This window comes from Calcarisporiella thermophila (genome assembly GCF_041956535.1).
Source record: "Calcarisporiella thermophila strain CBS 279.70 unplaced genomic scaffold VTP21scaffold_20, whole genome shotgun sequence".
Lineage (NCBI taxonomy): Eukaryota > Fungi > Calcarisporiellomycota > Calcarisporiellomycetes > Calcarisporiellales > Calcarisporiellaceae > Calcarisporiella > Calcarisporiella thermophila.
This window is the reverse complement of record NW_027192210.1, coordinates 80,984-105,570: the sequence shown is the minus strand read 5'-3', so window position 1 is coordinate 105,570 and position 24,587 is coordinate 80,984. Positions and strand designations below refer to the sequence as shown.

Here is a 24,587-nt window from a genome sequence, read left to right as displayed (position 1 = left end):
TGTTCGTTACATTACCTAGTCATAATGTCAAAGGCACCAGAGGTGGTCGTATTTAATGATCCCACAGCCAAAAAGAATGCCAGCGGTGGGAGCAAAACAGATTATAGAGCATTCCTGGCAAGTTGATTTTTTGAAACTTTTGTAAGCGCATCAGGATATGCTCATAAGTGCTTTGATAATAGTCTTCAAAAATATCCAAGCTAAAGCCTCCAGCACCGGCAAAGCCCAAGACACAAAAAGAAATGGAGGAGGAACAGGTAAATAAGGAGAAGGATCGTGAACTACAAGATTTATTAAAAACGACACGCCTGTTAGAGGAATACTGTATGTATCGATCAGTGAGCAGGAATAAATAGGATTTTCTTGGGCTAAATCAATATGTTTAATAGCTGCCGAACAACTATCAGGAAAGGATCTGAGAAAGTATAAAGAGCAGAAGCTGGTCGAACTTGGTGCAAAGGTAATTCTCAAACCGTGTATCATCCCAACTAAATCCCCATTTTTAACGCTCTGCTACCTTTTATTTCTAGCCATCTAAGGGTCCCAAAATGCCCATTCAAATAGCGCTGGGGATGCGCGAGAAGCAGAGAGAAAGGCATTCTAAAAAACTGCAAGAGGCGAAGAATCTTGGATTATACCACAGTTCAATCAAACACCTGTATTCAGATAATGACAAGTCATCAGAAAAATCGGGCGCACCACGAAAGAATAGAGGAATGAAGATGGCCATGGGAAAGTTTAAGGATGGGGTTCTAAAACTCAGTCAGAAGGATATCATGAGCGTACGTAATGAAGGATCCAAGGTGTCCAAGGGGAAGAGGAAAAAGAAGTGATGTTATTTATTTGACCAAAATGTCCTTTATTGCAATACTAATCATATTCAAGTAATAAACATTCCAAAATAACTTGTAATATAAAAATCAACTACGCTTGGTTGTCCTGGGTTTTTTCTTGCGCTCTTCGTCGGCCGAATCAACCGATGCAGCTGAGGATGGTGTAGTTGGGGTGGCACTCTATATCAGAAAATACCATATCTGCATCAGTCCAAGATTCATGAGCGAATGTTACATTCAATTAGGACCATTACCCTACTCCTTTCTCTTAAACGCATTATTTTAGTCTCCACAGACTTCAGCTCCTCCTGTAGTTTTCGGAGTTCTTCGCGTTTCCGTTCAAGTACTATAGATAGGGATAATACAATACACAATATGGAATAAATAATAGCAAGAAATAGGGAATATGGGGAAAATTACATAAACTCGGCTATGATTCGAAGGTAAAAAAGCAAATTAAGTAACATCCTTGAAGCTAATATTTTCACCTCAAAGCTCACCTCTTCTGTCTTGGGTAGTTCTATAGCCTTCCACTCGCTTTCTGGAATCTCGTATTTTTCCTTGTTTTCTTGTAATCGTTTTCTCAGCTCCTCTCGAGATAATTTAGCTAATGCATTAATAAAGCCGAGGATCGGTTAGTGGGGCGCCTGAATTCAAGAACAATATTGACTCAACATACCTCCAGTATTGACAATACAGCCATTCTTCCGTTTGACATCTGGGCCCTGGATCTTTGCATTTTTCTCAAAAATAATCTTCACGTCAATATGTAATCCGGCAAATTCTACAAGATTGAGAGGGGGAATTTAGAAAGGGGCTTTAGCAATGTCATCACCCAGCCACACTACAAGCACAAGAGCATGTACCAGCTGTACTCTGTTGCCCTAGAAGTCGCTGTGTTTGCAAATTTAATTGTGCAGGAGTTTTTCCCGTGAGACAGTCGCTCTCCACGATCTTGGACCAGTTACCAACGCCAAATTTCATCAACGCTTTTCGCAATGTTTCTGATTGTTCGCGAGTCCATCCTGTATAAAAAGGACACATCAATTGAATGAATGAGCCCACATCCAGGTCAAGGACAGGAGGGAAAATATCTACCCGGCGAGAGGGTGTAGTTCCATAAACTTGCAGAATCATTTGAGCGAAGTACATTACGCTGCCCCGCCTGCATACTGCGGGGTTTCGGCATGCTTGATGAAGAATCCAGGGCCATTATTTAATTGAGCTATGATGTCTATGCAACTATGGAAGGAGAGCAAAAGAGGGACACTAAAAGAAAATTAAGTCGTGTTTTAGCGCGTTTATTAAAAAAAAAAAAATAGGTAAAACACGCAAACGTGACGTGAATTTGATTCACCCAAGTAACTTAGTGGTCCAGAGTTAAATAGTTCAAATGGTATTCTGCTTTATTTTTATTGATCAAAAGGAGAAAAATATAAGAAAATTTAGTACAAGGCTTGATGGAAAACTATTTACACAATATAAATGACAAAAATAATGCTCGGTTTAAAAATCAGCGTCTAGAACGAACGTCCCCTTGTCTTCACGGTTGTTATTGTTCATGACTCCAGCACGCTGGTAGTCTGATACACGCTTCTCGAAGAAGTTTGTTTTGCCCTCTAGCGAGATCATGTCCATGAAATCGAAGGGATTCTCAACGTTGTAGTGACGAGAGCAGCCCAGTGCTACTAGCAAGCGATCGGCAACAAACTCGATGTAGCGGCACATCAGAGTGGCGTTCATGCCAATAAGTGCTACAGGGAGGGCATCGGTAAGGAACTCTTGTTCGATTGACACCGCCTCAACGATGATCTGGCGGATGACCTGCTCGGACGGCCGATTGTGGAGAAGGGAGAAGAGGAGACAAGCGAAGTCGGTGTGAAGGCCTTCGTCACGAGAAATGAGTTCGTTGGAGAAGGTGAGGCCAGGCATGAGACCCCGCTTCTTCAACCAGAAGATAGACGCAAATGATCCGGAGAAGAAGATGCCTTCAACCGCAGCGAAAGCAATAAGACGAGTGGCAAAGCTTGAGTCCTTGTCCTCGATCCAGCGCATCGCCCAGTCTGCCTTCTTCTTGATGCAAGGGACGGTTTCAATGGCATCGAAGAGATAATCGCGCTGAGAAGGCTCTTTAATGTAGGTATCAATGAGAAGGCTATACATCTCGGAGTGGATATTTTCCATCATAATCTGGAACCCGTAGAAGCACCGGGCCTCTGGAATCTGAACCTCATTTGAGAAGCGCTCGACCAGGTTTTCATTTACGATGCCATCAGAGGCAGCAAAGAAAGCAAGCACATGAGAAATGAAGTGTCTCTCGTCGTCATTGAGACGGTTCTCCCAGTCGTGAATATCCTTGCTAAGGTCGACCTCTTCTGCGGTCCAGAAGGAAGCCTCGGCTTTTTTGTACATTTGCCAAACCTAGAATAGGAAAGGGTTAGTAAGATGGAATGCGCGAATGCAATGTGGAAGTAAATAAAGTACCTCGTGGTATTTGATAGGGAAGAGCACAAAGCGACGGGGGTTGGTGGTGAGGATGGGTTCCTCAACCTCTTGCATCTTGAGGTTCTCGATCTTCTTGGGAACGTCGACTTCAGCCGCTTGCACGGGAGCAGAGTTAGCAACAAGAGCAGAAGCGTGCATTATGAATGTTATATATCCGATATTTAAACGTAATAGCTAGGAAGAATATGTGTATATAGAGAGAAGAGTGTAAGAGGAGAAAAGTTTCTAGCGTTGTTTTCTATAAACGAAAGGGAAACCTCCAAACTTTGCCTCCTTTTATAACTTGGAAGCAGAACACGGCACAACACGTAATTTAACCGCCGGCCAATGAACGCGAGGAAAAATTTTCGCGTTTTCGCGTTTTCTCTTTCCATTCTGGTTCAAGCAAATCAGCTCACTTTCGCCTGAACACGAAAATTCCAAGGACGCGAAAAAACGCGCCATTTCTATGGAAAATAAATAGGAAAGCGCGTTCTCCACTTCTAAATGGGGCAAGCGCAATGTATTCTATATTAAAGCGTCTAAGCAAAAACATAAAAATAAACGCAGAAAACGCGTAAGGAGTTACAAGTTTGAAGAACAGGTATTAGGGATTGAATGAATGGTTAATGCGCTGCTGAATCACCACTTCATCTAGAGCACTCATCGGCTTAATGCCAGGATGGTGAGCGGATTGATCTTGATGAATTTCCTTTTCCAAGAACCGTCGAATCAGGCCATGTTAACAATTCGGGTTTAGATGGGTTTATGACAAGAGGCAAATCACGCCATTTTTATTTTTTTTTTTATAAAGTTTCGGCAATAATTATTGATCTATTTATGAGCACACTCATAAGGGTCTAATTTTAATGCGGATAAGTGCACTAGTTTATCCACTTGGTTTCGGCGCTGAGCAGAATATATTATTAAGCATTAGAATGGCTTGATCTTCCATCGCTGAACTTGAACTATCAATAACACTTGCCCGATTCCCTTGAAGCGTATAAACTCAGCCTTGGCAGCCTAGAATATACAAATACAAAGCCGGGGTCATAGCACCCTTATTCAACATTTTTTCTTTCATTGACTAATATAGAAATAGGAAAGGATGGAAGCGGAAGTAGCGGCATCGATTTTTCTTGTGACACTACTGCAAAAAGGCCAGCTGAATATATAATATTTTTGCAATAACAATAGTAAAAACTTTGTATAATGATGTTCCTCCGATATGAATACTTGAGCGATGGTTAACTGCTAATTAAGTTCCAGAAAACATCCATTCACGCTAATTTGAACTCCGCAATGCTATTAACTCTTGTGCAAACAATTCTAGCCATCTTAATTCACTTCATTCACTAAATAGAGCTCCAGTTTTTCCGCATGGATCCACAAACAAGACATGAGCTTTCCGATGCACTACGTGGTCAGATAATCGGTCTGTTTCAGTCCGGCACTACCCATAGAGAAATCAGCAAAATGACCGGCGTGCCAAAAAGCACAGTTGGAAGTACCATTAAGCGATGGTTGAAGACAGGGTCCGAGACACCGGCGAAGAGACCAGGCCGTCCTCGCATAATGAAGGAGAGGGATCTCCGCAAGCTGGAGCGGCTAATCAAGCAAAATAGGAATGCACCTTTGCGCATCATCACTAGCGAGTTCAACATGGGTAACGATGTTAAAGTGTCAGAGCGTACCATTCAGCGGACATTGCGCGAGTTACGATTAAGAGAGTTATAACATCATATAAACCCGGTTGGATCAATGGCCCAGGACATTCCTTTGGATGGAGTAGACTAACGAGCTTGAGAGTGTCATCTTTATTCATACCTATCCAAAGCTGGGGGAAGTTGGAACGCAGGAATAATTTAGTTTCTCGGAAAGTTTTCAAGGTATTTTAGAAAACCTAGCAGTAGCATCGAGTCAAGGGGGCAAGAACCAAGGCGTTTGTTCTAAATACATCATCAGCTATATGGTGGTCTACCGTATGATATCTCTAATCTAAGTGATTGCTTTTATTCATTTGTTTTCCATACAATATAATTTGCCTTTCCATTACCAGAGCTATCCCTCGGGTTCAAATTCAAATATCACGCCCAATTTGCCGCTATCATAGCAAAAGGATTTGCGACGGGATATTTATAAAATAAAAGTGACTGGCATTCCGCAGCAACTAAAGAATAACACCGACCGAAGGCTAAGAATTAATACGCTAATTAACCCTGCCATGCCTTCTAATATACACAAGAAGAAAAAGCTAAAACACAAGGTCGATTCTTCTGCTGCGAATAGCAATACGGCTCCCATGGATGCCGAGGATATTAATCCCACATCTCACAGATTGGAGCCTGAGTCGAGTGAAGATGTAGAAATGCAAGAAGAGAAAGAAAATGAGCGAGAGCATCAAAGTAAACCGAGAGACGAAGAAGAGGTATGCTACAACTTTGAGGACATCATATATGTTCACATGATCTAATAAATTGGCTCCATCAAGGATAAGGGAAGCCTATCCCTACTCGATCAGCCCCAAGCGGAGAAACGATTCCGTGACTACTACATGTCAAGAATCACGTCTGCTTTCGGAGAAGATTTGAACAAAATTCGTCAGGTGAGCTACTAAGCATCATGTATCTTCGCTTTCCATCGTGTATACTGACGTTGTGGTTGCGATGAATAGGAAGAAGGATTCGATACAAGCAGGCTTGGGATCCTGATCGACTCACTCGAAACCTTCAGCACAATATACACCGACGAACAAAAACAACTTAGCCTCTCTGCACAATAACCCTGTATATTTCTTCTAGATTGGCCAAAGAAAAGAAAAGTACAAAATGCAACAGCACCCCCTAATCTAAGTGAATCCTTTGTATAAATAAATAAAAATAGAAGCTCTAATGGAACGAAATAGAAGAGAGTATAGCATGAGAAGGTCTGGCATCAGATGTAGGAGGTGGAATAAGCTAACGGTCCTCGGCCCATTCTAAATAGATAGAAATGAAGGGTCAATACCAAAAGAAAATACGACCGATGCTTGTGAATTGTGACCCACCGTTTTCCTTTCGAATTTGCTCCTCTTCCTCGGGCGTAAAATCGTTTACAATGTTGAAAGTTTTGCGAATTTCCTCAGCTGTCTTTCCTTTGATCATGTTTGCAACCGTTTTACAACATAAATCGAGTAACGGTTTAATGTCAAGATAATTTGCTGCCTATCATGACAGCCATCAGTTAGCACGCAAACTGGGTAAAAATCCAATAACAGGTTCATTGCAATACGCACAAGAATGAGCTCAAATAGAGTTCCCTGATCCACATTGCAAAAATTGCTGTCCCATTCGTCGATGTCATCCGATCTCAGTCGGCTCTCGTCCTCCTGCTGAATCGTATGCCGGTGGTGGGTATTGTACTCAATAACCTTCTCGAGAATGGGTGCGCTAACATTGGGAAGAGGAATGGCTATTATTTAAAAAACGTCGCCTCAGGGTATAAGCGGAAGAAAAAAAAAACTATCTATCGATTGATTGTTAAGAAATACCAGCATCTGACTCGCCAATGTCCTCAAGCATGTTTCGCAACAGAACCGATTTTTCAGCAATGTCGCGATCGATGGTAAACTCGGTTCCTTCCTGCGATTTCAGGATGACTTGTTTCTGCGGCTGCTGTTGGGTTTGCTCTGACATTATGTGGTGAATGATCCTTGGTGTATTTTCCAACGTTAACCCGAAATAGGATGGAATTTTAAGAGTGGCTTATAAGAATGACGCTTATTCTTTTTCTTTACAGTAGGTCGCGTCTGATATTTTCCACTGTTGCTGACCCCGGTTTCGACAGGACTTGGCATTCACCACTCCATTTTAGAGCTACCGTATTCACTGATGAGCAGTGAAAGCACACGACGAAAACATACTCCTAGATCGAAGACACGGGAAGATCCGACGCCCTCCGCCTCCTCCACCGCCGTCAACACCTCCTCTCCTCCTTCCCCCCCCTCGCCAGAGGGCAACACAAGCTCCTCCTCCTCCTCCACGGGATCTTTCTTCCACTCTCTCCGCCGCGACTTCACTCCCACCTTCGAGAGCTGGTCGTCATTCCCTTCGCTGGAGTCACTTACCACCGTCATCACTTCCCCCCTCACGACACAAGCGGTTGTTAGGGGAGACACCATGGGTATATTTAGTGAGCTTGCCCCGCATCTGATGCAGCAGGATCGTATGGCAAACATGTCCAAATTGAGAGGCAGCTCCATTGTTCCCAATTCCAACAAAAAATCCATCACACATAATAGTGGGACTCTACTGGGAGCGGATGAGCTTTTGAAGGATGAGATCCCCGAATCGGATGCGCCGCTATCTTTGTTCCAGGGTTTCAAGGCAACTTATCCGAATTATGTGAAGCATTCAGCACGAAAAGCTAGACACAAGCGACGAGAGAGCGGACTGATTACGGATGGAAATGAGAATGCTGAAGGTATATAAATTCGTTGGACTCTGTTTTCTTGACGGATGGTTGAATTCTATGTCGATTTATTTGCAGACGATAATCCGACACGCGTTTTGAGCCAGATGGTCAACGATCGGGAGAGTATGATGAAAGAGAAGCAAAGACTGCAAAAGCAAAAGGTAGAGACAACGACGCTTGTTCCGTCGCCTTTCGTTGATCATTTGATGCCATTGGTTTTTCTTTAGTCTCTTATCATTTCAGAACTTCATGAAATTGAAGCCAAATTGACGGAACTAGCCGCACGTAGAGAGACGTTATCGGTGAAGCTGGAAACCATGTCCAAGCGGGACGAAGTGATTGCAGAGACAAGTATATATCCCTGTATCAAGATCTCGGTGTCGAAATCTTGACGCGTTATTTCTTTTGTTCTTTTTTCAATTTTAGTACAGGAGCTCAACGAAAAAATCCTTTCCTTTGACGAAGAGCAAACACAATATGATCCTAAACTCCTACCATCTAGAGGTGCGACCAACTGTATATTTTCACAGAGAATGTCGCAACTAACCCAATGTGCTCATTAGATGCCATTTCGTCCGAAGATAACTTTGCCGACCTTGAAAGGGAGGCAGAATTTGGCACTTGCATCAACGTAAGTTTAAATGGCTTCTAAATTTGTTTGCTTTCATATCGACCTAATGGCACGCTCCTATAGACACTCTTTGGCCATGAAGATATGGTCACTTGCATTGATATCGACAAGACTAGTGGAAAGCTTGTCTCCGCATCCTTGGACAATACCGTCCGAGTGTGGGATCTGGCGGACTATCGGTGTCTAGGCACACTCGATGGGCATTCAGGTACAGAGTGTTTTCGGGAGCGCGCACTCAAGTGTTTCCTAACCACCTTGTTTCGACCGATATTGTTTTTATGGTAGATATGGTTCGATGTCTCCAGCTGGAGGGAAAGCGTGCCATCACTGGTTCCCGAGACAGATCCATTCGCGTCTGGGACCTGGAAAGAATGGGCCATGAGGAGCCAGCTTATCCGCAAGACGAGGCGCCCATACGGTCACAAACTGAGAGCTCAACGCTTGAAGACGAGGCAGACGGAGCCGGAGAGCGGAAAGGAAAGGGGCGAGAAAGCGCTGAAGCGCCAGTGGCGTCCATAGCTCCAGCCTCGAAAGGTGTTCAAACATGTACCTCTGTGCTCGAGGGACACATGGGCGAGGTAACCTGCCTCTACTTTGAGGGAAACACGCTGGTGTCGGGGTCCCAGGACAAGACCATGCGACAATGGGACCTCAACACGGGCCAGTGTACCCTTTCTCTCGATATACTCTGGGCCACCAAAGGCAGCGTCGCCAAGGTTGACCCTTGGCACCAGAATGCCGTGCTAGACGATCTTGATCTCTCGGGGTGGGGCTATGTTGGGGCGCTTCAGTTCTGGCGGTTCGCTCTGGCGAGCGGAACGGCGGACGGAATGGTGAGGATGTGGGATATGCGCACGGGCCAGGCCCATCGTGCCCTGTTCGGGCACACTGGTCCGATCACAAGCCTCCAGTTTGATGAGGTGCATGTGGTGAGCGGAAGTCTGGACGGAACGGTACGGATCTGGGATCTTCGTACGGGGTCTGTTTTCGACACGCTCACCTTCTCCAACGGCATTACCAGCCTGCAGTTCGACTTGGACCGGATTGTGTGTGCGGCAAGTGAAAACGATATCAAGGTAACGTCTGATTTGCTGAGGGCACCGGCCTGTGATCACTGGGGGCGTTCATGCTAATCCTCATCGTCCTTCTTTCCTCCCCCTTTCTCTCCCTCCCCCTCTCCCCCCCGTTGCCCCTCTTTACTAGATCTATAACCGCAAGTCGCTCCAATACACCGACCTCCCTGGTCACGAGATGCCTGTCACTTCGGTGCGATTCAGCGAGGAGTGGCTGGCCAGTGGCGGGCGCGATCATGTGATCAAACTCTGGCATATTTGAACCATTGCATGTCTTTTCTCTTTTTTTTTTCAGAGATATTTATTAATAAAGGGAAGGAGCGTCTTTCAAAAGGGGAAGTTGGATGGGAGGGTGAAGACCCGATGAAGGGGGTGTGGGTGGGCCGGTTCTTTGCAGCCAAATGGGAGAGCCATATCCCTAGGGCGCGATTCCCAAAGCCGGCCGCGAACCGGGCCCTGATTCCTGGGAAGGATGGGTTGAGAGCTGTTTTGACCGTGTGTCAAACCTTGTGCTTTTTTCCATTTGAGGAAAGAGTTACCGTGCTTTGTGCATGTGTGGTAGCAATAAGCTCCCTCTGTGCGCACAACCATAAGCATCCAAGGCCGGACTCAGCTGCATAAAGCTGACGAGTTTCCGCCTAGAATATTCCACTCGAATAACGCAACATGGCACACCACAAGGTCACCCAATAAATATGCAGCCCATGAGATTCGTACGGTGACTGGAGAGCCAAAGCAGGCATCTCTTGGGTGGCGGATGACGGTGATTGGGCTGGGCCATGGCTGTGCATTAGAATGGGCAAGGGAGAGGCGGGGGAGCGGGGGGGAATGGGAGGGGCGTATGACCGACGCCCCTCTTCCGAACCGCAAGGCCGAAGAGCCTTGATGTTTCTAGAGAGAAGACACGGGGAGTCTGGGAATCTCAAGTTTGGGGCCCAAGGAAGGCTGGGAAGAGAAGGTTAAGGTTCTCTCTGGAGAGGAAGAGTGTTTGATAGTATTTGGGTTGATGAAAAGGATCGGACCAAAGTATGGATAAGAATATGGTACATTAAATAATTACGCGTGAATAGAATCGGCCATTCAATGCAAATACACAAACATAAACAATAAGCTCAGGGAAATAGAAGTTCAGGAGGATAAGACAATAGGAATCAGCCTTACGATTATATACAAATATACACAGTTTGCGTCGGCGAAAGGGTAAGCTATGACTTGGGGCGGGGGTGGCGGTGGTGGTGGTAAGGGAGACTAAGAGGATGACGAGGAGGCGGGAGCGGCCTTCAGTGGGTGAAGGGACACCTCCTCGTAGGGCGGTGGGCAGTAATCCTGCTGATAGACCGGCGGCGGGGGCATGATATTGATGGCCGTGTGATGGGTAAAGCCCACGTCCCTTATGGCCACCCCGTCCGACTCGCGCTCCCACTGAAGGCCGTAAAGCGTCACATCCTCGCTGTTAAAAACGGAGATCAAGGTATCGAGTTCACGATTGAACTAAGGAATTGAATAAAGGAAAGCATGAGCCATGTCCAATGGAGACATCGCGCCAAGCATCATGGCGCCCCTTCCTAATGAATAAATACCTTCTGCATTCTCACTAATCGCTTCTTCCGCTCGCTTACTACCCCGATGGCAGCCAGCAGGATAAAAAGAAAAGGGAACCCAAGCGGGAAAATGTGGAATGAAAATATGATCAAAGCGCCCACCACCAGAGCAATGATTAAAACCGCGGTTAGTAATGTGAATCCGGCGGTCCCTGGGAGGATCTTCGTGGCCAGCTGTTGGAGCTCGTAGGTGCGGGAGACGAAGTGATCCCTGGGCATCTAAAATGAAAATGGGTGTACACAAGGGTCAGCATTGATCACGGAGAAGTAGGTGTCCGGGGCGCTTTGAAGAGAGAATGGGGAAATGGGAGGGGAGAGCGCAGGCCGCGGGGCGAAAAGAGAATGACTTACTCTGCCCTGCAGGGGATAGGAATCGTAGTCGGCAATTAGAAAGCGCCGCTTCAGAAGAGAGGTTGTGCCGAGGGGAAACTTGACCAGAGTTGCCATGGTATACACACTTGGCTGGAGGGGAAGGGGGAGGAGGAGAGGGAGGAAAATTCGGGTGGAAGTAGAAAAGAATTTGGAGTGGAGACAGATGAAGACGTCAAAAGGCCAGATCGAACCAATGGCAGGGGGCGGTCGGAAAAGATGGCGTGCCAAGTTCATAGCCATTTTTCTCTCGGGAATTCCTAGTACGAAATTCGGAAAATTGCTGGAAAATATACTTTAAATGGACGGGCCACTCGGCCGGTTTGTGGGTTTTTGGCCGTGGGTGTTCAACGTCATAGTTACCGCGAGCCAGAGCGGGGTCTTTTGCTCGCCTTGAACCAGCCATGCACTCCTCATTCAGAGACGGGCGGGTCATTGGTATCTTCTTCTACCAAAGCTCGCTTTGCATCTGTAGGAGAGCGCTGGGACGGTGGATTATCCCTCAACGCTGATCGAATCTTGGGGTCAGCTTCGTGCTTTTGAAGGGATTGTTTCTGCGGCGGTTCCTGATCCTAGCTATGTAGCGGTCCGGGAGTCTTAGGAAGCTGCGGATTGATGATTCAGGCGTGATTTATGGAGTTTTGGTAGCTTTGCCACACTCGGCCATTTGGCCGCGACCATTTGCAGGTTTGTGCACGATTGGTGGCGATTGTTTAGGAAACAAGAGTTCTCCGTCTTGTTGTGCTCCCTGTTGCAATTGTAGGCCACGAGATTAGAGGTTTGGGGAAAGGGTTCGAAGGGATGGGCCAGCAAAAGATTCCTTGGATCTAGAGAGGGGAACAAGGGCCGGAAAAAAAATTAGTGATATTGCAACAGCAAGCACGGGCTATTAATAGAATTAATTTTGTGGATAAATGAAAATGCATTTTTCGTCCCCGATTGCACGTCTCCGCAAGATCTGGATTATCCATAGAACATCATCAAAGAAAGCTGTAGCATTTGCAGGAGGGGGGTTGGCCAATCCCGCCGATATGGCGGGGGAGAGGGATATCTGATAATGAAGGGCCAGCTCGTAGCTTGGCAATCCCACCTCGGCTCAATCGATCTGGATATTACAGATGAGCTCGCCTTCCCCCCTCTCACGGAATGGCTACAGGGTAAGATGGGTCGGCTAAGGACGTGTTCTGCAATCCACTGCGAATGCATAGCCCTTCTCCATTAGACACGATGACCCTGTCTTCATTATTACGGCTGCTCTCGTCAACGCAATACGATGTATGCAGAAGCCGTTTAAGATTGAAAGAAAATAAGGCCTAGCTATATTGGGAAAATTAGCCCGCACTTGTTCCGCAGACGAACGCATGTTAAGGCAGTTTGGATTTCCCGACAAACTGCTGCGCCAGCCCTCTCAGAGTATACGAGGAGCAAGACGGTCTCCCCAATTGCCCCGCAGGATACTCAGTAAGCATTCCCATCTCTGCGCACCGCGTTAAAAAGCGAACATGGGCATGGTCCCTTGGAAAGACGAGGTGCAGTAGAGGCTTACGTTGTCGGCTGAGTCTTCTCCAGAGAGCGCGCAGTCGGAGGCGCTCTTGGGTGTACCACAGCCATGCCCTAAGGATCTCTCGGGAGGGGTGCTCAGCCGTGGAAGGCTTGATCCAAGAAAATAGGGGGGATCCGGGATCACTTTAGCTCTCGGGGGAACCCAGCTAGGAAACTGGGCAAGGCCGGGGGAACACAGCGATTATCCGGCACCGACGGAAGGTTCGAAGAGAAATCTTATTTAGATTTTCTCTTCTGGAAAAAAGTTTAACTGTGCGTGTGCTGCGCAAGGGAGGCTCCCCCTTGCCGTGTGTATCTGTTCTATATTTAATTTGGGCCATCCGGTTGCCCGTCTCTTCGTAATCGATGTACGGTGCTTAGAGAATCCTCATTACCGTTTATTATATTAATGTACAGTGGGCTACAGGCATGAGCGGGGGGGAATCAGAAAAGTCAACGTCAACTCGTGACATCAATCTCGAATCAAAAACCTGTTAAATTTTCGTTCCAAAATCCAAATTTCAAAAAAGAGAGGAGCGTTCCATAAAAAAAGACGGAGAGAGAGAGAATCCACCGACACGCTTCAACCCCCTCCATTGATTCGTAGCACCTCTATACCCTCTTTCATCCTTGTTCCCCCACCACCCGTTCTCTAGAACAATGATCACATTGCGCCGTTTGGTGCCCTCAAAGGTACCCTTCCTCCGCCCTAAACATCACAGCAATGACGATGAGAAGAGCGCTGAGAAAAGAAAGAAGCGAACATCGCGGGCGGACAGAGATTCCAGCGACCCATCGCTAACAAGATCGGCGCCTACCGATGGTCATGAATCATCGGCCAACACACCCACTAAACCCTTAATTTCATCCACAGCCCCCGCTAAAAGCGCGAAGCAGCCTAAATCAACACCGCCCGTGGAGTCGGAATCGCAGCCCGCCTCTCATAACAAAAGCAGGAAATATCCGGTCACTCCGCACATAGATCTAAGCGAGTCTCCACCAACCGTAGCCACACCCACATCCAGCCAGGATCTACTAGAGCGCAAGGTTAGCAAGGCCTCCAGACGATCACGCGCCACCCGTGAATCCCTTGGATCCCATCCAGAATCTCAGCCCCCGCCTGTATCGCCTATCACCAGCCGCACATTTCCCTCCACCACGGCCGTCCGTTTATCGCCTTCATCGCCGCCTTCGACTCCATCTCATCTCCGGTCTAAGCACCATCACTCTGACCACGCTGACCATTCCTCAGGATTGAAACCAGATAAGAGAATGGAACGCTCTGTGTCTCTGCGAGTTCCGGGCGAATCGATGCGGTCAAGACACGATCTGGATACTTCTCCTCGCGGCAGTGTCGGGAGAGGCAGGGCGGCACGGCAGTCGTTGGACTATGCAGTCCTGGCTCGTCAACAGGCAAGCGAGCACGAAGAGAGGCTGACGGAGGACAGATCCAAGACCCTCTCCAACGAGGATGACGACGACAATGTACCGCTGGCAGTGGGGGATAATATTCCGCTTGGGATGATGATCTCGGGGCTGATGAGCGCGAGCAAGCAGATCGACCAAGAAATCGAAGACAATATACCAATAGCAAAGTTGGCGGACACGCCGTCACGACGCTCTTGCCTCCTGATAGGCGGAAATCTGGTTTGGCATCCGCCAGTGCATAAAGAAGGGGCGGATCTTGCAAAGAAACCAGAGGCTGCCAAGGAGCATGGCGACGACAAGGGCTTGCGCGGCCAGGAGGACGAGGACGACGATGAGAAGCCTCTGGCATCGTCGCTCATGGCCGGGGACCTTCATCCAAATGCGAGTCTACTTCAGCGTAATGGTTCCATCAAAATCAAAACCCCCGCCCAGCGATATCGAGATTATATTTTATCAAGAAGTCCTGACGACGCTAACCCTGCCCATCGGAACCTTGCCTCGGACAACGTGGCTGAGGGGAATGAAGCGAAGGAGGCCACCGAGGCAGTGGCGAAGCAATCGAAAGGCGAGAACGAAGAGGAGGACGATGTGCCTCTAGCCGCCGCCACCCGGACCCGAGCACACGCCTCCGCCCCCATTCCTATCCTTAACCCACGGCCTGAAAACAATGTCGATGATGATGACGTGCCGCTTGCCATTTCTCTCCCTGATACATCTTTAATGAGACGGCGGACCATCTCATCTCATGCAACTTGACGTCGAATAATTTAATTTAAATATAATTTTTTGTAAATTTTTTTTTTTTTTTTGGAATGCTTTGCTATTTTGTCTTTGGCTTTTTTTTCATCCCTTCTCTTTTATCCTACTGTCGTTTTTCTTTCCTTAATACATATTAAATTAATTTTATTACATGCCAATAAACCACATTTCCACAAGCATGAGTGCTGGTGCTATTGCCGTTGTGGTTGTTGATTCTGTTGCTGATATAATAACTCTCTAATGGCGGTGGAACTAATTTTTAGTTGCTTGATATCTTCTCCAGCGAGCGCTGGGTGTTGTGGAGAAACGACGTCAATGATCTGGATATCGAGCTGGGGTAGACCACGTCTTGCTCGCTCTTTATTCACTGATGAGGCCGAAACAACGGAATAATCCCATTAGAAAGGGGCGATTGAATGCAAGGGCGAAGCGAAGGGGGAAATGTCACTTACCCTCCAATCCTCCAGCCTCGGTTTCCTTCGATACCACTAGGACCTCAATCTCAGCATCCGTGCTAGTGGGACCATACACGTCGTAAATAGGGGTGATGTCATATCGGAGGTCGCGTTTTATTTTGGTGAGAAAATTGTGAGTCCTTTCCATGCGAGTTGCAAGCGGTTCCAGGAAATCACGATATTTCTTGGAGGATAGGATAGAATCGGCTAGAGCAGTAGGGAGGGGGCGAATCGAAGGTCAAGATCGTTATAGGCTATTCAATAACAAAGCCACGACACGCAACCGGGGCGATGGGCTCACCTGTTATCCCACATACAAGTCTCTCTTCTGCTAGCCATGCCGTCATGGTCAGCAGGATCTTGTGCCCCGGGTGGAGGTGATCGAAAGTTCCACCAACCGCCGCTACTCGATAGTGCTTCATATCCAACGCATCTTGGGCGATTTCGCCACTCTCCTGGCTTTGGGGGCGAGGTTCCTCCAGCGGGAAGCTAGGAAGTACGTGAAAGGAGAGCGGGGGTAGCGAGGAGAGAGCACGTCGGTCATTGATAGAATCGAGCTTTGCTTTATCTGAGTGGAAGAAAGAAATATGAGAAAAAGTCCAACTTATCATCCAACCCATTCTACGGCCATGGGGGGCGTATCAAATCAATTCTAGGCATATAGGTATACCACGAGGATCCATACCTTGTTCAAACCCAATAAACGTGTCCAAATTCTCGCACTGGGTTGCCACATCATAACCACACCATTCTTCAAAGATAACGTCCACATTGGTTAATGGCCGACCACATGCGTTGGCAGTCTTGGAAGCGGTAACGTAAATGGTGCACAATAAGGATTGTAGCTGATGCCATTCGCGTGCTGGAGGCTGAGGTAAAGATGGAAGACGCAGGAGAATAGTGAGATTTTGAGCAGCAGAAACGGAGTGGTGAATGGTATGGTGGTGGGCCGAGGAGAGATCGAGCGTAGTGAGTGGGAGGTATATTAACACGTGTTGATAGAGCATTTCAGCTGGCAGCGTTGGTCGAGGAAGTTGAATTGGACTCCAGGAATAGGGAAGGAATTGGGTGACGTAGGGGGGGAGATTAAAATGATTTCACCCCTCAAGAGTCCAAGAAATAAGTCATCGAACGCGTTGTTCATCAACTCAACATTTTGATCAACATGAACGCGAGCAAGACGATCGTTGTAGATAACGGGACAGGGGTAAATATCCTCCCCGCCATCTTTCCGTCTGCAGCTCCTTCATCCAATGCTAGCGCTTTCATTAACTCCTTTCATTCTGCATTTTAATAATTTTTAATCTAGTTCGTTAAATGTGGCTACGCCGGTTCCAACTTTCCCGAGCATGTATTCCCCTCGGCTGTAGGACGGCCTATTCTTCGTGCGGAAGAGTCGATCGGGAATGTGGCCATTAGAGATATTATGGTAGGCGAAGAGGCTGCTGAGCTCCGTTCCATGCTCCAAATGTCATATCCTCTCGAGAATGGCATCATCCGAAACTGGGAGGACATCCGGCATATATGGCGGCATACTTTTGATGAGAAATTGGGTGTGGATCCACGGGATAGTAAAATTCTTCTGACAGAGCCTCCAATGAACCCCAAGGCCAATCGGGAAAAAATGGTGGCTACCATGTTCGAAGAGTATGGCTTCCAGGGAGTATATGTGGCTATCCAAGCCGTGCTGACCCTTTATGCTCAAGGTAATATCCTATAGCGCCTTTTTTCTATTCATAACGACTGAAATTGCCATTCTTATAGGTCTTTTGACGGGTGTGGTCGTCGATTCGGGCGATGGGGTAACGCATATTGTCCCCGTGTATGATGGGTACTCCCTGCCTCACCTCACGAAGCGGTTGGACGTGGCAGGCCGCGATGTTACCCGCTATCTCATCAAATTGCTCCTTTTGCGAGGGTACGCTTTTAACCGCACGGCCGATTTCGAAACGGTGCGGCAAATCAAAGAGAAACTATGTTATGTCAGGTAATGGTTTTATGAATGACACACATGTGCTTAACCATCTAGGTCCTAGCTGGAATATGCGGCTGATGTTCTTTCTACTATGTACTTTAGCTATGATATTGACTTGGATCTCAAGCTCGCAAACGAAACGACCGTCCTCGTAGAGAGCTATACAGTATATACTTAGCCTTTTTATTCTTCCTTCTGAATATTGGAGATCAACCTAACTTTTTCAATCTACAGCTGCCGGACGGTCGAGTTATCAAGGTAGGCCAAGAGCGGTTTGAGGCCCCTGAATGTCTTTTCCAGCCGGAGCTTGTGGATGTGGAATCAGTCGGTGTGGCAGGTAATTGGAACCCTTTTTCGACTAATGGCTGCCTTGTGCTTTTTTTTTTCTAACCACGCTTGTTTTTTATTAGAACTTCTTTTCAACACAATCCAGGCTGCAGATATTGATGTACGCCCTGAGCTCTACAAACACATCGTGCTCTCTGGTGGATCTTCAATGTACCCGGGTTTGCCTTCGCGTCTTGAGAAAGAGCTCAAGCAACTTTATTTGACACGTGTGGTAGATATGGATGTGGAGCGTTTGAATGTAAGCCACTCCTCCCCCCTTATTAATATGCACTTGACTATACGAGTGGTGTACTTATTAATATTGACTTTCATCGGGAATATAGAAAATGAAGATCCGTGTAGAGGATCCTCCGCGCCGCAAACACATGGTATTCCTGGGTGGTGCCATTCTGGCGGACATCATGAAAGACAAGGAAAGCTTCTGGATTACAAAGCAGGAGTGGGAAGAGCAAGGGGTGCGAGCATTAGATAAACTGGGCATTGTGACCTCAACGTAACTTCAAGCATTACTCCGTGTTTTCATTTTTGCTTGCTTTGTGTTTTATATATTCTGGATTCTGTTTTCAACCCATTATTCGACTTCTCTTCTTATCATTGGTTAGGAGGTGTGTGCCTTCCTCTCTCTGGAGCTGAAGAAACTAGAAAATATATTTTATTATATTTTTTCCCTCTTTACCTCAAGCAAAATTGCTAGACGAGCACTTAAAAAAAAAAGCCATGAAAGTGTATCTAAACTTGCTCCTTATTAGGAATCCCAGTTTCTCGACGATAATACAATAAATCTGCGGGCTTATTTTTCACATATTATGTTGATGATATGACAATTAACAAAGGATACTGATTCCCTTTGCCCCTTTATTCCTCTCCTGCTTAGCTTCTCCGCCTCCTAGCAGATATGCAATTTACCGATATAGTAAATAGGCACCGAGCACGTAGGGCTATTCTATGCTGGAGAGAAGAACAAGGCTAAATCCGAGGGGGGATATGGATGGAGGCCGAGTAAGATTTCCGAAAGCAGCTTTCCATAACCAAGATGATTGTCCATAAATGGATGGTTGAGTTATACCCAGACCCGTGACCCCAATTGGAGCCCTCTAGAGCGCTTATATCTGTATCTTATTCTCAATTCAAACTATTGCACTACTACTACTTCATGTTCCTGATCGGGCCAACGGATATACAAGAGTCTAACCTCCGGTATTTGGGCGCTCGCTTAGATCCGAAGGAAGTATTTTTACCTCCACTTTGCATATGGTCTAGAGGAGGCTTTGCGGGGTGTGACCCGGAGGAAAAAACGTATAAAAGCTGCCTCTTTCTAACCCTTTCTCATTCCTACAGTGAAGCGCATCTCTACTACTCGATTCAGCTCAGGTCTTCCACTCCCATAATCACCAATGAAGCTCTACTTTTTCGCCGTTGCCTTCGTGGCTTTCAGTGCTCTTGCCTCCGCTAGTCCTTCCTTGCCCAAAGGCGTCGACCCTTCCACGCTTAAGGACGAAGCGACCCTTAGGGCAGAAGGGAATTGTGATCATCTCTGCTGTTATTACCCAGGCGCCTGCTACTGCTGCTAGCCAACCTTTTGGGTGCTGTCTACATGGTCTAAATGAAACCAACTTATAAAGCTTTATACTATATCTATATTTATATTTATATCTTTCAAATGATCAATACTATTCTAAGATAAAGGTTCAAATTCATTTGTTAAATAAATATGGAATCCGAAGAAAAAAGTTGTATGGATATTTATACGGCTATTGAAAACGCTTTAATGGAATAGCTGAAAAGCGTTTGCAATTGGACAATAGTTTTGTCGTATGATAGAAATGCTGAAGTTTGTTCGAGTTTAATCCGTTAAGGATAAATATCTAAATTGATGGTGAACGTGTAGTTTGTATTTTGATAAAATAAGGCTAGTTTAGTTTCATCCAAAAAATGATACTGTGGGCGGGAGGCTAGGGGCTACTTAAATTTCAACATTAAACTTGCAATAGTCCAAGGTGAATTTTGAGATATTTGTTCATTAAAAAGTGTTTATACAATAATTTATACCAAAGAACATTAATCGTAGTTAGAAACTAATACTAGAGTCATTACCCTAAGATTAATTAATATAAGTACTACGCAAATTAATCCTACTAGTCATTACTGACACCATTCTCCTTATTAGACATATTAGAAACATATTAAATTTAGGCCAGCCATAATTTAGTTGTACAGCAGACTTGAATAGATAAATTAATGAGCTGGCATTGATACCCTCCTAAGTTGCTCAAATGTTTAGTCGGTATTCTTTTCGAAGAGGAGTAGGTTAGGCGCTCCTCTAGTATTACTAATCGCGTTTCGTGTCGCCCTTTGGGTAAGTTTTTCTGCCATCTCCTGGGGAGAAGATGCACCTTCACGGGATAGCAGATTCGCTACAGCACCGGCAACGTGAGGTGCGGCCATTGAGGTTCCTGACTTGGTGGTGGATCCCGTGTTAGATCGGAAATCGGCAGACTCTATGTCTTCGCCCGGGGCCCACAGTGTGACGCAGGCTGGTCCAAAGTTTGACCCAGCTCTTGGATCGTCCCAGCGGTTGTCATCAATGTTTGAGGCAGCCACGGAAATAACGTCTGTTACTTTAGCAGGCGAGGAAAGACACGCATCGCGTTTCTCATTTCCAGCAGCAGCGACAACAATTAGCCCATTTTTAATTGCCTATTTACACATTTCTCTTAATACAGTTTGATGAATTAGGAGCAATGTAGAGACATACTTCGCCTACTGCCATGTCAACTGCAAGGGACCTTTCATTGAAACCTAGAGACATATTGATGACACTTTTTGTTTTATCCTATTACAAAGAAGGATATGGAATTCATATTATATGATAAGGTCCCGTACGAAGCATTTTAAAACTAAACTTACCGCATTTCGAGCAATCCATTCCAATCCAGCTATAAATCCCATGGTTGATCCCTCCCCATCTCCCCCCAAAACTTTCACATTCACCACGTTGGCTCGCTTGGAAACGCCAAATCGCTTTCCAGCCACAGTGCCTGCAACGTGTGTGCCATGGCCATGGGTATCTGCAGTATCTTCAAATACTGTTGCGCCATGACTCTATAATAAAAATTGAAATTTTGTGAGTTGCTGCCAGAAAATTGGCACAATAGCTCAGAGTTTACCGCACGGCCCTCAAAGTCCTCATGATTGATATTAATCCCTGTGTCCATCACATAAACTTTGATACCTTCCCCACCGTTTGGATCATAATCGTATCTACGTCCAAATAGGCTAAATCGCGGCAACTTTTGCCTCTGGGAGATACGTGCCAATCCCCAAGGAGCTCCGCGTTGAATATCTTTTGCGGACATATTCTCTTGCAGGTCATTCGTGTCAGTTGCGTTCGTGCTAGAGATTGCTCTAGTTACAGTTGCCAATGTCTTGACTATCTTATCTTTTTCTATATATTGCACCATAGTATTCGATTTCAATGCGCTCAAGGATTCAGCGTCGAACTTCCCGGCAAGAGCATGGAAGTTTCCAATACGAAACGACTTAGTCTTAGATTTGTCGGAGATCGGAAGGCCTGCCGCACTAGTGATACCCTCTTTCAAAATCACAATGTAATTATCAGCAGCACTTTTCCCGGTCATCTCCTCGGCACTAATGGGCATTTCGATCCGCTCTTGTCCAAGTACCAACCCAGGTGTGGCAAGGACAAGTGAGAGAAGTAGAATAGCACGCATGTTGAATATCAAATACTTATTATCAATTGAAGTTACTTGTAGCACTTTTGTCATTGAATGCGTGCATTTTTATAGGCATTTTTCGTCCTTTGGCAAATCCGACGTACATCGCTTTGACAATGTATTAGAACAAGCATTTACGCACGGCAAATTCAACTTTGAAAAGCTGACTCCATAAAAATAGTAATAAGTATACTCTTCATACCCTGAATCCTTGTGATATTCAGGTTTTTGCCGCGTAATAATATCAATATTTCAATCTTTGTGATTTCCGAGACCGCGCTGCTATGCTAATCAGGGTTCATTTATCGGCATTTTGTGGGACCAATAAAACCATTTGAAATGTCTCTGATTCCGCAACAAACTCGTATTTTCATTGCTAGAATTTCACTCGAGCTGCTTATTCCAACTGTAAAGGTTAAATGAACCAGATGCCCGGTGAGATATCACTAAGAACCCTTTGAAGCGTTTTAATCGGGGAAAATCTACAAATATGTTTGCGCACAATAATGGAGCCATCTAAATGTTGCTAATTTTATGTTTTCAAGGGAATTTATGATTCGAGGTCAAGGAGAATTCTGTTCCATGTGTTTCTGCTGAATAAACATATATCTTTTTAATCGTGAAAGTGGTCTTAAACTTTTATAATTTATAATAGAAATAAATGTCTCAACAAATTCTACAAGTTATTAGCAGGGCACACTTGAATCGTCAAAAGATTTGAATTTTGTATCAGATATTCTTATACAAAGATTACATACCTAAGTGAATCTCGTAATCTGTTTATCTTGATGTAATTATATGAAAGGTGCTTTAGCTCCTTCTTGTCAAATTCAATTCAATTCTATGAGACATATTTTTGAAAAAATCCTCTCAAATATTGTATGTGCTCCAGAGCTAAGGAGTCAACATTGCATGTTGTATTGAGATATTGTTGAATACAATATATTTTCTTCTCAACCACAACAATATCTCTAATAGATAACCATAATCCATTGTGCCAAAAATCGAGATTTCCAACTTTACCAAGCTTTACTCTGTTGAAATCGAGCTTTTAATGACATTTAAAATCTATAATGTGTTCATACCAAATTTATAATTGATATATCATATATGTAAAACTTCATGTATATTGTGAAAGGAGCAAGTTCCAATAAGAAGATTCAGTTATACATAGCAATTCTTTTGATTTGTTTGTTACTTTCCAAGTATAGGCTATCTCACGCATTTTATCCCTATACATTCTCTTATATGGGCGAATGTTTAAATGGCTAAATTTTAAAATCCGAAATGCAATATGTCCAATAAGAATCAAAATAAGACTTTGGCAAATTGCCAAGGCAAACCCTAAGGGCGGAGCATTCAAGTTGAAAATATAAAAAATCAAAAATAGAACAATTCGTTTTATAAGATTTGTCCTGTTCTTTTACGGCAGCCTCATCAGATTTTATTTTTATTTTTTGTTTCTCATAGCTCATCTGGGCTAAGCTGCTTGGGAAACGCACAGTCCAATTTTCGTGGTAAATTCATATTTCAGAAGGTTTTATGTGCCGAGAATTGTTGCTAACGCCAATATGGGTATCACATTGTTGAATATAGGAGGTGTTTAAGTTTCGAGGAGGAACTGCTAGTTCGATTCAGTCATATTATTCTCACAATACTTTATTTATCATCCAGTCTTTTTATCTAAACTAATGCCTGAGACATGCTAAATCAAAATTTAAACAAAGCCCAGGAATCGATTCGATCTTTATAAAGTTTATTATTGGAGGGATAGTAGTCATATGTGTTAATAATATTAGATAGTACGTATTAAAACTTCCCGATACGATAATCATCACCGTCTAAAGTCAGGCCATGTTACTAATCTTTTCAATAGGTATGCTAGATTGTAACTTTTCTTCTTCCATCACCCTATCTAGTGAATAAAACTCCAAAAGTTTCGATTTTTATGTTTCTCTTTTGGTAAGAGGTTCATCTTCGACTCATTCCAGTAAATGAATGCGAATATTAGAGCTCCTGAAAACTTTCCTATTTTACTTGAAGTTTCGTGGTTATTCCGAAGAATTTCAGGTATTAAGCTCGTTTTTCTCACGCAACAGTCCCTACGCCCCATTTCACATTCAATAAAACCAAGGTCTTTGTCTTAATTTGCCAAACTAACGTGTAAAGTCCATCAAAACCACTAATCTCTTGTTTTGCCTCAATTTGCCCACTCCAAAGCACCTTTTCGATTGCCTATAAAATAGGAGGGTTATTTTGACATTTCTCCAAACTAACCACGTTCATTATTAACACGCTCTTTTAAGCTCATTCATTAAAATTTAATAATGAGGTTTTCAGCTTGTCTTATAGCGCTTCCTTTCCTTTTGGTGGCCAACGTGCTTGCCGAGGAGAATGTTGACAAGCGCGCAATTGCAATTGAAGGCAACAACAATGTAGCAGAAGATCAGCAAATTGGAGAGGTATAAATGCACTTTTTAGAATCCCCGTTTACTATAAACGGTTTAATCTTATTACGTTGAATAATTTAATAGGAAGACGTCAGTAATTCGGCCAATACTGGTGTCGGGAGCGCAAGCCTGAATCAGGGCAGGAGGAAGAAGATTCACCCTATTTATGGCAGATGCACGACCAGCCGGATTCCTTATGCAGCACCTACTTGCGGGGCACCAACGGCAGTGGTGAAATGTCGCTCCCCTCCTTCCACCACCACCTTGACTAGGAGCTGCTCAAACCCCCCTGGAGGATGCTCAACTAGCCCCATCCCTTACGCTGCGACCACTTGTGGTGCACCAACGGCAGTGGTGAAGTGTCCTTACCCTCCATCCACCACCACTTTGACCAGGAGTTGCTCTAACCCCCCTGGAGCTTGCACCACCAGACCCTACACTGGACCCATCACG

At 45.1% G+C, this 24,587-nt stretch overlaps 14 protein-coding genes across 14 annotated transcripts; 8 read left to right on the top strand and 6 right to left on the bottom strand.

Annotated features, from left to right (window-relative positions):
- Positions 1-24: 24 nt before the first annotated feature.
- Positions 25-833, top strand: VTP21DRAFT_4812 (uncharacterized protein; the record flags this gene model as incomplete). Its single annotated transcript, XM_069395265.1, has 4 exons — positions 25-117; positions 183-324; positions 390-460; positions 531-833. The coding sequence occupies 4 exons, from the start codon at positions 25-27 to the stop codon at positions 831-833; spliced, it is 609 nt and encodes a 202-aa protein (XP_069248428.1).
- Positions 834-920: 87 nt separating this feature from the next.
- On the bottom strand, positions 921-2,046 carry VTP21DRAFT_4811 (uncharacterized protein; the record flags this gene model as incomplete). The annotated part of the gene is made up of 7 exons (XM_069395264.1): positions 921-1,013; positions 1,088-1,179; positions 1,254-1,263; positions 1,334-1,440; positions 1,513-1,617; positions 1,700-1,858; positions 1,932-2,046. 7 exons carry the CDS (start codon positions 2,044-2,046, stop codon positions 921-923), a joined length of 681 nt encoding a protein of 226 aa, XP_069248427.1.
- Positions 2,047-2,339: 293 nt separating this feature from the next.
- On the bottom strand, positions 2,340-3,476 carry VTP21DRAFT_4810 (uncharacterized protein; the record flags this gene model as incomplete). Its single annotated transcript, XM_069395263.1, has 2 exons — positions 2,340-3,254; positions 3,318-3,476. The coding sequence occupies 2 exons, from the start codon at positions 3,474-3,476 to the stop codon at positions 2,340-2,342; spliced, it is 1,074 nt and encodes a 357-aa protein (XP_069248426.1).
- Positions 3,477-4,697: 1,221 nt separating this feature from the next.
- On the top strand, positions 4,698-5,054 carry VTP21DRAFT_4809 (uncharacterized protein; the record flags this gene model as incomplete). The annotated part of the gene is made up of 1 exon (XM_069395261.1): positions 4,698-5,054. The coding sequence occupies one exon, from the start codon at positions 4,698-4,700 to the stop codon at positions 5,052-5,054; it is 357 nt and encodes a 118-aa protein (XP_069248425.1).
- A 487-nt stretch (positions 5,055-5,541) lies between these two features.
- On the top strand, positions 5,542-6,099 carry VTP21DRAFT_4808 (uncharacterized protein; the record flags this gene model as incomplete). The annotated part of the gene is made up of 3 exons (XM_069395260.1): positions 5,542-5,745; positions 5,809-5,922; positions 5,992-6,099. The coding sequence occupies 3 exons, from the start codon at positions 5,542-5,544 to the stop codon at positions 6,097-6,099; spliced, it is 426 nt and encodes a 141-aa protein (XP_069248424.1).
- Positions 6,100-6,274: 175 nt separating this feature from the next.
- On the bottom strand, positions 6,275-6,991 carry VTP21DRAFT_4807 (uncharacterized protein; the record flags this gene model as incomplete). Its single annotated transcript, XM_069395259.1, has 4 exons — positions 6,275-6,294; positions 6,364-6,520; positions 6,592-6,767; positions 6,847-6,991. The coding sequence occupies 4 exons, from the start codon at positions 6,989-6,991 to the stop codon at positions 6,275-6,277; spliced, it is 498 nt and encodes a 165-aa protein (XP_069248423.1).
- Positions 6,992-7,186: 195 nt separating this feature from the next.
- Positions 7,187-9,735, top strand: VTP21DRAFT_4806 (uncharacterized protein; the record flags this gene model as incomplete). The annotated part of the gene is made up of 8 exons (XM_069395258.1): positions 7,187-7,778; positions 7,845-7,930; positions 7,997-8,120; positions 8,196-8,273; positions 8,333-8,400; positions 8,464-8,608; positions 8,686-9,476; positions 9,604-9,735. The coding sequence occupies 8 exons, from the start codon at positions 7,187-7,189 to the stop codon at positions 9,733-9,735; spliced, it is 2,016 nt and encodes a 671-aa protein (XP_069248422.1).
- A 986-nt stretch (positions 9,736-10,721) lies between these two features.
- Positions 10,722-11,521, bottom strand: VTP21DRAFT_4805 (uncharacterized protein; the record flags this gene model as incomplete). The annotated part of the gene is made up of 3 exons (XM_069395257.1): positions 10,722-10,964; positions 11,054-11,293; positions 11,426-11,521. The coding sequence occupies 3 exons, from the start codon at positions 11,519-11,521 to the stop codon at positions 10,722-10,724; spliced, it is 579 nt and encodes a 192-aa protein (XP_069248421.1).
- An 88-nt stretch (positions 11,522-11,609) lies between these two features.
- Positions 11,610-12,274, top strand: VTP21DRAFT_4804 (uncharacterized protein; the record flags this gene model as incomplete). The annotated part of the gene is made up of 4 exons (XM_069395256.1): positions 11,610-11,642; positions 11,708-11,967; positions 12,045-12,130; positions 12,207-12,274. The coding sequence occupies 4 exons, from the start codon at positions 11,610-11,612 to the stop codon at positions 12,272-12,274; spliced, it is 447 nt and encodes a 148-aa protein (XP_069248420.1).
- Positions 12,275-13,645: 1,371 nt separating this feature from the next.
- Positions 13,646-15,169, top strand: VTP21DRAFT_4803 (uncharacterized protein; the record flags this gene model as incomplete). Its single annotated transcript, XM_069395255.1, has 1 exon — positions 13,646-15,169. The coding sequence occupies one exon, from the start codon at positions 13,646-13,648 to the stop codon at positions 15,167-15,169; it is 1,524 nt and encodes a 507-aa protein (XP_069248419.1).
- A 194-nt stretch (positions 15,170-15,363) lies between these two features.
- On the bottom strand, positions 15,364-16,634 carry VTP21DRAFT_4802 (uncharacterized protein; the record flags this gene model as incomplete). Its single annotated transcript, XM_069395254.1, has 4 exons — positions 15,364-15,539; positions 15,625-15,834; positions 15,929-16,195; positions 16,313-16,634. The coding sequence occupies 4 exons, from the start codon at positions 16,632-16,634 to the stop codon at positions 15,364-15,366; spliced, it is 975 nt and encodes a 324-aa protein (XP_069248418.1).
- A 158-nt stretch (positions 16,635-16,792) lies between these two features.
- VTP21DRAFT_4801 (uncharacterized protein) lies at positions 16,793-18,447 on the top strand (the record flags this gene model as incomplete). The annotated part of the gene is made up of 7 exons (XM_069395253.1): positions 16,793-16,834; positions 16,937-17,333; positions 17,392-17,614; positions 17,705-17,768; positions 17,837-17,939; positions 18,013-18,188; positions 18,274-18,447. 7 exons carry the CDS (start codon positions 16,793-16,795, stop codon positions 18,445-18,447), a joined length of 1,179 nt encoding a protein of 392 aa, XP_069248417.1.
- A 1,780-nt stretch (positions 18,448-20,227) lies between these two features.
- VTP21DRAFT_4800 (uncharacterized protein) lies at positions 20,228-21,735 on the bottom strand (the record flags this gene model as incomplete). Its single annotated transcript, XM_069395252.1, has 4 exons — positions 20,228-20,647; positions 20,706-20,783; positions 20,858-21,052; positions 21,118-21,735. The coding sequence occupies 4 exons, from the start codon at positions 21,733-21,735 to the stop codon at positions 20,228-20,230; spliced, it is 1,311 nt and encodes a 436-aa protein (XP_069248416.1).
- A 2,276-nt stretch (positions 21,736-24,011) lies between these two features.
- Positions 24,012-24,541, top strand: VTP21DRAFT_4799 (uncharacterized protein; the record flags this gene model as incomplete). The annotated part of the gene is made up of 3 exons (XM_069395249.1): positions 24,012-24,146; positions 24,219-24,365; positions 24,443-24,541. The coding sequence occupies 3 exons, from the start codon at positions 24,012-24,014 to the stop codon at positions 24,539-24,541; spliced, it is 381 nt and encodes a 126-aa protein (XP_069248415.1).
- Between the last annotated feature and the right edge of the window lie 46 nt (positions 24,542-24,587).